At 40.2% G+C, this 10,583-nt stretch overlaps 1 protein-coding gene across 1 annotated transcript; it reads left to right on the top strand.

Moving 5' to 3' along the window:
- Positions 1-859: 859 nt before the first annotated feature.
- Positions 860-8,988, top strand: pdp1 (pyruvate dehydrogenase phosphatase catalytic subunit 1). The gene is made up of 9 exons (XM_086079257.1): positions 860-964; positions 2,644-2,902; positions 2,980-3,147; positions 3,480-3,691; positions 5,506-5,587; positions 5,676-5,770; positions 5,955-6,123; positions 6,192-6,410; positions 7,104-8,988. The coding sequence occupies exons 2-9, from the start codon at positions 2,657-2,659 to the stop codon at positions 7,476-7,478; spliced, it is 1,566 nt and encodes a 521-aa protein (XP_085935383.1). The 5' UTR covers positions 860-964; positions 2,644-2,656; the 3' UTR covers positions 7,479-8,988.
- Positions 8,989-10,583: the final 1,595 nt, after the last annotated feature.

The following is a 10,583-nucleotide window of genomic DNA, read 5'->3' on the forward strand; positions in this document are numbered from 1 at the left end:
TTGTAAATAAATTTTATACACTGTGCTTTTCTTCTTATTTCATTTTCTATGATTTGGGCGATAGGTGGGGTACGCCCTGGGACTGGTCACCAACCCATCACAGGTCACGCACATTATATACTCACGTTCACACGACTGGACAGTTTAGAGTCCTTGGAAAAGCAAGCAAAATATTCCCCATCTATGGGTTTATTAAGAGGTTGATGTTGGTTCTAAAAATCCATTGTGTCAAATGTGTTGTTTTTTGCCAGAAATAACATAGGGTAGGTCTATTTTTCAGTCATTAATGTGAGATAACCTTTCTTTTTGATGACGTTTGCAAAGCTGGTAGGAACACATAGTTTTGCTAGCGTTAGTAGTATTTCTTTTCAGTAGAAGCACGATTCCCTCGGCGTTGTGTCCTCTTCCTTGGTGTTGAACAGCGGTTGGTTTAGCGCCCTTAGCGCTCTTCATAAATTTTTTGATTAACAGTTCTCAAGTTATCGAACCTTGTATGGAAAGTCATGTTAAAATGTGTTATTTATAACTTTACTACATGGTGCTGAATTCTTTTGTGAGGGTGTATGAGCAGAGAAGTTTTAAAATTAACTTGAAATATTTATTTATTTTACTAATGGAGGTGAATTAGTACTACTTTTACCACTGTCTTTCTTTTTTCCTTCCTAAATACAAGTTCAATATCTGTACTTCTACTTAAAAGAGTGCGAGTAAGTTCGTTTGCCACTTGTGTGTATGTGTGTGGAGCATGTGGAATGAAAATGGACACACAAACTTTTGATTTTACACGTCTTATTTTGAAAGTTAGTGTTCGTTTCCTGTGTGTCATGACTGACCGTACTGTTAGCGCTCAGCCAATCAGCTTCCACTTTGCGGTGCGGCGCTGGTGGACGACGACGGCGTTTGCCTGGCAGTACTTGGGCTCGAGCCATGAGCTTTAACAACTTATTTACATTCAAGAGTACAGGTGGGTGATATTGTGCGTTTGCATTACAATGTGTTGAAAATAACTGAATCCGACAAGTTTAGTCATGGCTTTTTTTGTGTGGCTTCGATACAGTTTCACTATCGTGGTGGGTGTAACCCTGATTCCGTTTAGCATTTGGCAGCTCTGCCCTGTTAGCTGACGCATGTACAAGCTAATTGAGTACTTAACTTTGTTGGATTTAAATCTGTCACACGTTTAAGTCGTCGCGCGGTTCTTCTTTTTGTGTTGCGAACTAACATTTTTTTGTTTGTTTCTTCGACACTCCTCTCGCTGCTAGCTCGGTGAAGCTTGTGATGTCAACAAATATGGCAACTTTGCCTCAGCTACTGGCTCCCTTCCTGGTGGTCAACCTGACTCACTTTCGTCTTGTGTTTATGGAGGACATACAAGCGCTTTTGCGTAGTGGTGTATTATTACTGCAGCATCTGAGCACCAGACATACTTTTTGATTATGTAACATGGAACTCGCATCCACAGCAGAAGCCAAGCCGCCGAGTTATGAGCGCATAAAACATTTCTCACCATCCAAAACGTCAAGCTATTTTGAGCAAGCCTGCTGACCTGCACTAGCTTGCAACTCAAGCCACCGAGTATTAAGTTACTGACTTGACTGTTAGTGCTTGTCTCGAGTGCTACATGTTTTGTTTATATGGTGAAATGAAGTTCATATGTTGTGATAGGGTCGCAGGCCAATGAGGACAAGCACCAGCCAAAAAAATTGGTTGCACCGTGGTGTGTTGCTGCTTCTAATATTTTGACTTTAGCTACACAAGATCTCATTAGTTTATGCGGGTTTACTTAATTCTGTGTAAGCCAAGTACAATTGAACATTCACAGCATGTCTTTTTGTCCTCAAGCAGACATCCCTTGGTTTTTTTCTTTCATATTGGTCTTGTTTGCTATGGAGGCAGCTGGGGTACAAGGTTTCTGCAAAGTCACTACAATAAGCAGTCTTGTCCGCATGCGTCACATGTGTTTTTCTGTAAGAAATAATCAGTTCCAGAGCCGTCGTGGCATTTGTACAAGTGTACAGGCAATCTGTTAAGTAACTTAACATTCTTATCTTCATACACATGTAAAACAGTAAAAAGTTATTATTAAGAGGCAAATGCAATACAACAATCAGTCTTAAGATGATTTGTCCCACAAATTAGTTAACATTCTTAGTTTAGCCACTGAGAAGAGAGCGATTTAAAGGATTATGGCTGCAATCAAATCTGTGGGATTTATATCATAGTGATTTTTGTTAATGGCTACTCTTTTGTGTTTTTGTAACTTAGATTTTACTTTCTGAGTCTTCTGTCACTCTCTGAACCTTACTTTTTTTTTTAAATGTTGCCCAGTTTTGCTTTAATGAATTATGACAAAATTGCTGAGTGAAATTGTGGACTGCCCTCTGTCAAAATTGGAACTAAACTGAAATATCAAATTTTTCAATCAACTTGAAAAAAATTATCATAATAATAAGTTCGCCAACTCTTCTTCTCAGTGGCTCAATTGTAAAACTACAATCAAAAGACAGGAGTCCTCACATAGCCTTTTTCCTCTTCTCGCTGGTCCTTCATTTGATACATTCATTTGCTCTCAATTTTGAATCATTGTCTGAATGCGAACAGAGAATATATCCTACAATTAACTGTATCTGTGTGCGTCTGCAGTGCTTCGTCTGCCATGCCCGTGATGTCACAGCTGTTCAGGGGCTTGCCTCGGGCGAAGGTCTTGTCCTCCAATCTGTTACCATGCCAACACCGCCGGCCCCAGTTGGGTACCTCCGCCCGGCGACCCGCCTCCAGGCGTTCTCCCCACCTGAGTCACACTCCCTCGAGATGTTACCAGACCACCTCGGCACTTTACAGCTACATCCTCACTCCGCCGCAAGTCAACTCCATCCTCAAAGCCAACGAGTACAGCTTCAAGGTTAGCTGGAAAACGCTTCCACGTCTTTTCCGTGTTACACAGTTCCTGTCAATTTGGATGCGTGTCGTTGCTCGCAGGTGCCTGAGTTTGATGGCAAGAACCTGTCATCTGTGATGGGCTTTGAAAGCAATCAGCTGCCAGCAAACGCCCCTATAGAAGACCGTCGCAGTGCTGCAACATGCCTGCAGACGAGAGGAATGCTGCTGGGTGTGTTTGATGGCCACGCTGGATGCGCTTGTGCACAGGTAGAGCGCAACTACTCATCAAGACATTCCAACACAGACTATGTACACATGTTGTCAATATTCAGTTATGGTCCAAATCTGGTTTCTGAAACCTTCAAAATAACCTGTTTACATGCGCAAGCAGTCTTATTTTGTGTAGAATTTGGCGGAAAATTTAATTGAAACTGTTTTGGAGTAAGGTTGTGGACTTTATGTGGAAAAAGTGAAGCGGCGTAAATACTTTCCAGATGTGCTGTAACTCCACAAGCCTCCTGGTGTGTTTAATTATTGCCGCCAGTGATTGTGTGGTATTACGTAAGCTTGCAACATCACTAGATGTTCCTCTCCACCAGGCGCTCAGCGAGAGGCTCTTTTACTACATCGCCGTGTCCTTGCTGCCGCACGACACGCTGTGCGAGCTGGAGGCGGCGGTGGAAGCGGGCCGGGCGCTCAGTCCCATCCTGCAGTGGCAAAAGCACCCCAACGACTACTTCAGCAGGGAGGCCCAGACGCTCTACTTCAACAGCCTACGCACGTACTGGCAGGAGCTCATCGATCTGAACAAGTAAGACATGCATAAAAGAAAAAAAAACATGTTGACGCAAACTTGCCTGGCAAAACATTGGGTACACTAATCCTGAGCTGTATAAAAATAATAATAATAATAATAAATTATGCAATTTGAATTTTTAATGTGCCTGATCATTTGCAGATGAGGTAAAAAAAAATATTTAAATAATAATAATTCAAGTATTACAGTGGATCCCAATATTCGCGGAGGATAGAGACCAGACTGTATAATTGACAGCCATTGAATTGCATAGAAAAAAAAGAGGAAAAAATATTTACAAGAAGCATGCAGAAAACATTAAGGGGGAAAAGGCTTATTGATTAAGGCCTAATTAATTAATTTGTAATTGAATTTTTAAACATGTAAAATTATTTTTAAAAATTTTTTTTGCTTCATAGTTTAGAAAGAGATTCTCAAAGTGGTTCTAGTATACCACTAGTGGTACTTGAGCTTATTCTTGTGGTACGTGAAAGAATCACCGCCTAAGCACAGTTCCATTATATTTAACTTTTTATTTTCCCATATTTAGCCGCAACGTTAAATTTGTAGGTATTTTAATGTTAATCATGATGGTGATATTGGAGCGCTCAGTATTTTTTTTTTTTTTTTTTAGGTGATACTTGGGGTAAAAAGTTTGATAACAAATCAATGAATAAGTTATTTAATGAGTCAAATGAATACAAAATAATTCAAATGATGCATTTTAAGTAACTACTTATAAGTAAAAGTGGCAAAATAAATGCAAGTATTACAAATATCTTTTTGAGGTTCCGAATGTGCAGTGATTTGTGTTCATGTAGCACAAGAAGGCACACTCAACTGTCACCATACTGTTTTTCATTTCTTTTTTTTTGGGGGGGGGGGGTATTTTTAGCCTTTAATCGACAGGACAGCTAAAGAATTGATACAATACAAATATTTCCTGTAGTTTTGACTTAACTTTTATTGAATTAGCGTAATTAAGTGATGGACTACGGCTGGTTCCGATCAGACAAATTGAGGAACACTGTTGCAAGCCAGGGACATCCTGCACTTACTTTTGATTAACACAACACAACATTGTTAATACAGTGGGAAAATAAATATTCAGTGCATTGCTGAATTTGCACGTTTTCCCACTTACAAAGAATGGTGAGCAAAATGCTTTAAAAGTGTTGTCCCAGCTTTCCTTAGGTCATTGACCTCCCCGCCCGTGTCGTCCAAGACTCATCCCTCACTCTTCTCATGATCATTTACACGCCACGAGGCGAGCTCTTTCATGGTGCCCCGAGGGAGATTAACTGTCATCCATCCATCCATCCATCCTCTGCACCGCTTGTCCTCACTTGGGTCACAGGCGAGAGCACAGGACTGAGCTTGTCGCCAGCCAATCGCAGGGCACAAATAGACAAGCAGCCCTTCACGCGCACATTCACACCCACGGACAATCTTCGAATCATTGCACCAAGCTGCTTGCCGACATCCCAGGCTTGCGTAGGTCTACAGTTTTCTTTCTGTACTTGAGAAGTGAAAATGCTTAATAAAAGCAGAGTTTCAAAACATACCGTGTTTCAGGCAATAAAATACAAATGAACTTTAAAAAAAAAAAAAAAAAAAAATCACAGTTGAAATGTAGCCTGTGGAGAAAATGACAGACCTCACCATTTTTCTCAAGTTGGAAACGTTGCACAATCAACGGTGTAATAAATAAACAAAGATTGCTTATGACAACACAGACTGTGCGGTTATCTCCCGGAAATAAGCCGCCATGCAACCAGTAGAGTGTATTGATCTTTGCGATGGCGCTCTGTTTCTCTTTCTGCTTTCAGCCCAGGTGACGTCCCCGACACCCAGGAGGCTCTGATGAACGCCTTCAAGAGGCTGGACAATGACATTTCTCTGGAGGCTCAGGTACACCACGCATGACGACACTACACTGTATATGCATTGATTTTATTTATAACACCCATTTGAGTAAATATCATTTGCTGGTTGCCAGGTTGGAGACCCAAATGCTTTCCTGCACTATTGGATTCTGAGAGTGGCCTTCTCTGGAGCGACGGCATGCGTGGCTCACATCGATGGAGCAGACCTGTATGAATAACAACAAATGTCACATACCGTAAAATTTGGTCTCTTTGTGCGCACTGGTATATAAAGTGCACCCACTAGATGTATGCTTTTCCTGAGATATAATTGATAGATTTCATATTAAAGTACACGCAGAACAAAATTGTACGTTGGCAAGTAAGTGTAATAACGCTCTCTTGTCCTAAAGGTATATAGCCAATGCAGGAGATGCTCGGGCGGTGTTAGGGGTGCAGGAGGAGGACGGTTCCTTCACCGCTCACACACTCTCTAATGACCACTGTGCCCAGAACGAGGATGAGGTGGCTCGGATTCGCGGAGAACACCCGCCCTCAGAGAGGAAGACGGTTATCCGACAGGTACGACTTGAGGTGTTGGTTGCGCTGAACGCCCGCCTGGCTCATTGTGTCGTCGTCCTCGTCCTCAGGACCGTTTGCTGGGCCTGCTCATGCCCTTCCGAGCGTTCGGCGACGTGAAGTTCAAGTGGAGCATCGAGCTGCAGAAGCGGGTGCTGGAGTCGGGGCCCGATCAGCTGCACGAAAACGAGCACACCAAGTTCATACCGCCCAACTACCACACGCCGCCGTACCTGACGGCCGAGCCCGAGATCACGTACCACCGGCTCAGACCGCAGGATCGCTTCCTGGTGAGACAAGCGCTGATGTACACTTCGTTAAGTGCGCCTGCAAGAGATCCTTCACAAGGATGGTATCTTCAAAAATGTGGCTAGAAAATATTTTTACCAAGATCAAAACATCCCCAAACTTGTTTTGAAAAAGCGTCTGCTTGTCAATACCACTCCAGTCCTGTAGGTGGTGGTAATGCTCTTCACAAAATAGGCACATCCTTTATCATAATGATGGGTAACTTGATGCATTACTGCCCCACTTGGCCTCAATTGCTGTATTTATAGAAGAAAGTCAAAGAGTCGTTTGAGAATTGTAGTTTACATCATAACATAATACTTGGCAACCTTTTTTTTTTATCTTGCACTTCAAAAATAGTTTTTAGCTAAACTAAAATGAAACATTTTTGAAAAATGAATACAAACGAATAAACCTGCTCTGAAAACTAAATTCAAAAGTCAAAACGAATTAAAAACTAAATACAATGAAAAATCTAAAACGATTCAAACCCTGAATCAGAGTGGTGTTAATTTAATATTAATGGACGGTATTCACTTTAGTGTAACCCAAATAATTTTTGTTGATCAGATTATTTTGGGATCTCATTAGATGAAGAAGTCCAAGTGCAACTCATGTTGTGACCAGTCAACATCACGGATTCAACACATTCTAAATTCCGCGTAGTGAATCCCAATCTCTGCCCCCCACCGCAGGTGATCGGATCCGACGGCCTGTGGGAGACTCTGCACAGACAGGAAGTGGTCCGCATCGTTGGCGAGTACTTGACCGGCGTGCACCAGCAGCAGCCGCTGACAGTGGGAGGCTACAGGGTGACCCTGGGACAGATGCAGGGGCTGCTGGACGAACGCAAGGCCCGCGTGTCGTCGGCCTTCGAGGACCAGAACGCGGCCACCCACCTGATGCGGCACGCCGTGGGCAACAACGAGTTTGGCACGGTGGACCACGAGAGACTCTCCAAGATGCTGTCGCTGCCCGAGGAGCTGGCTCGCATGTACCGCGACGACATCACCATCATCATCTCGCAGTTCAACCCGCACGTCATCGGAGCGCGGCGGCAGGAAGAGTAAAAACACGCACTCTTGTTCATATATTTTAATATCTGACTTTATTTGACAATTATTTATGGGGAAACCATGTTTTTAGTTGCAGATTGTGTATCATTGTGTGATACTGACTTTACACGCACACACTTTATTCCGTGGCTGACAGCACTGTTACAACTGTATTTTGTGCCAAAAGATCTCCAGGGGGGCAAAGAAATTCCAAAGAGCCAAATACAATAAAAAAAGGAGTAGGGATGCACCGAAATCAAAATTCTTGGAAGAAACAGAAAATGAGGAAGCCGATGCCGAAAACCAAAAGACTGAAAGAAATCGGAATACATTCAAATCCAAAAATTTTGGCGAGGCCATTTTCATCTTTAATTATTTTTAATTATATTATTTAGTTATTATATGTAACTATATTATAATTGTACACACATACGTATCGTATGTTATGTATGTGTGCAAAATTTCAAAGTTGAATTGTTTGACATGAGACCGGTGTCTTTTAAAGATCTTTTTAACGCCAGTCACTACAATGAATATCAAATCTAATTCTCAACAGAAAATGATCTGAAGGTTTCCCTCTGGTTAAGTAATGTACAAATGTAAAGTAATAAAAATTTAGTCAAATACAGAAAATAAAGCTGTATTGTATAATACTGTAATTATTATTATTATTTTTTAAATGTGAGAGTTTCCGTGCATAGAGACGACAGAGTACCGATGCCAGGTATCGGTTTCGGGCTGATACAGGCCTTATTTTAAGGTATCGAGTATAATGGATGCTGCCGATACCCGTCACTGATACTTACAGGGGGGAAAAAGGGAAGAGTACGTCGAAAAGGACATCACAGTTGCTCAGGTAATGACCAATCACAGCTTAGCTTCAAGAAGCAGGTGAGCCATGATTGGTTGTTACCTGAGCCCCCTCCAATGGCAGACGAATAGAAAAAAATAAATACATATGGATATTTGCATTTGGATAAATGGCCTTCTTCGAATAAATATTAATTGACTGAGTGACCATTTTTGGCCAAAAATCTTTGCCGGATGAATTTTCAGTGCATCCCTAAGAAGAGAGTTAATGTTGCACATGAATGTTATCATTGAGAAGGAAAATGTTTTGTCAATTGTGTCACATTCTACAACGCTCCACTTCATTTTCTTCGGTTTATTCTTTTCTCTATATTTTCTTGTAAAATGCTGTGTACATTGGCTTTAGGGAGTCGTTATTAAAAGGATGTTTTCTATGTGTCGTAGCATTAGCACAATAGCAATGTACTGGACAGTTTGTCAGGGCTTTAATTCTTACGGTTTTTCCCGACCGCACTCCAGTTCTACTTTAACCGCAGCTGAGTTTTGCTTCATATTTAAACTGCTGTCAAATAGCAGAATGTCCACTTGACGACAACTGTTTCAATATTTATTCCACGTTATGTTACAAGCATTTGTCTTATCTTTGGTGTATGAATAAATTGTTCTCTCATCGGGTACTATTTTGTATATGGCATAATAAATAGTAAAAGCCTTCTGTGTTTTTCCGTCTTGTGTAAAGTTGCGCACACGCAACACCCACACATATCTTATTAAATGGTGCCATATATGACAGGAAATGATGCAACACTTCAATTTTCATTTACATGCACGTTACTATTGTGTATTTCAATATCTCGTGCCATTTGAAAGCCGTGATGCACCAAATGCTATGTCATAGGTTTTTGTATTTTGAAATGTTTTCTATGCGGCTTTGTAGGCAAAAAGAGGCCACATCTGTGTATATAATAGGCAAAGTGTGACCTATGATGTGATAACAACACGAGAGCTCATCTATGAGTCATTCTCTTGGAAAAAATCTTCTATTGTAAAAATTGTTATCTGCAGACTGACTAATTCTTGTGGGTTTGCCATAGTGAAAGAAATAGAATAGGAGACCTCGTTTTATTGTCTGTGTGAGTGTGTGTGTATCCGTAGCAATGGTTTTGTTAATAATTAAAAGGAAGTCAGTCGGTCATACTTCCAGTGTGCTTATAAAAGAGGCCATGTAAGCGTGAAGGACATCATTTCATTCTCTCTTATAATTGGCTAACACTTCCTTGCTCATGTGTGCGGGATGAACTCACATGACACAAAAACAAATAAATATTGTTACTTTTCTAGCCATCATATGGAAAAAAAAAACTAGCCAAAAACTAAACATAAATGAGTGATATTGTTTGTTGAATTGGTTAATTTTAGTTGTAACCTGGCAAACTATTTTATTGGATTGCATTGGTGCCTTTAATTTCTTCCAAATAATTGTATCAAATTGTCTTTTCAAATTGAAATATACGCGATTATAATCAGTTTCAACGCCCAAAAAAAGAAAAATAGCACTCTACAGTGTTAACTGTAAAAATAAAAGAATAACAAATACAAGAAAACAAAATTAGTTACATCATGATAATTCAATAGGCATTATGCTGTTCATTCTTTTTACGCACAAAACATACAGACATACAACAGATTTGATGATAAAACAGGAGGCCGTGACAGCTAAAATGCAGTTATAGTTATTTTTGCAGTTGATACATAAAACAAAATATGCCTATAAGTATTGTTGTATACTCTTAATGTCTTTCTTCCGTTTGAGTTCAAATATTGGTTGACAGCGACACTTGCTAATTTCCTAAATCCATCGATGGCACTTTGCATTGTATGTTAGCATTAAGCTAGCAATCTTTTGTCAGAGAAAGTTAATGTGCTTTAGTTAAACGCACACTTAATTTATTTTATTATTACCAGTATTTTTATTATTATTAGTAATAATTATTTATTATTATTGAATATAATTTTTTTTAAATTAATTTATTTTCAATTATGATTATAATAATTTCAGGGGAAATTCATGAGGCACGATACTTTGGCCATTTATCACTAGAAACTGTGACTCAAATGATGTCCTGTTGGGGTTGATAAAGTCCCAGTGTTTGCCCACTTTACAATTATTGACGTAATTTTGTAGTATTTGCGAATATATGTTTAATTTAGTATAACTTGTTTTTGCTTGTTTGGAGGAGATAGTCAACACTGGTTGCTTTAAGGATGAAGTTATAGCACCAGGGTTAGGATATGGTTTGGAATCGCTAG

Source organism: Leptonotus elevatus, chromosome 6 (assembly GCF_054856555.1).
Source record: "Leptonotus elevatus isolate MCC_2025b chromosome 6, RoL_Lele_1.0, whole genome shotgun sequence".
In the NCBI taxonomy this organism is placed as follows: Eukaryota; Metazoa; Chordata; class Actinopteri; order Syngnathiformes; family Syngnathidae; genus Leptonotus; species Leptonotus elevatus.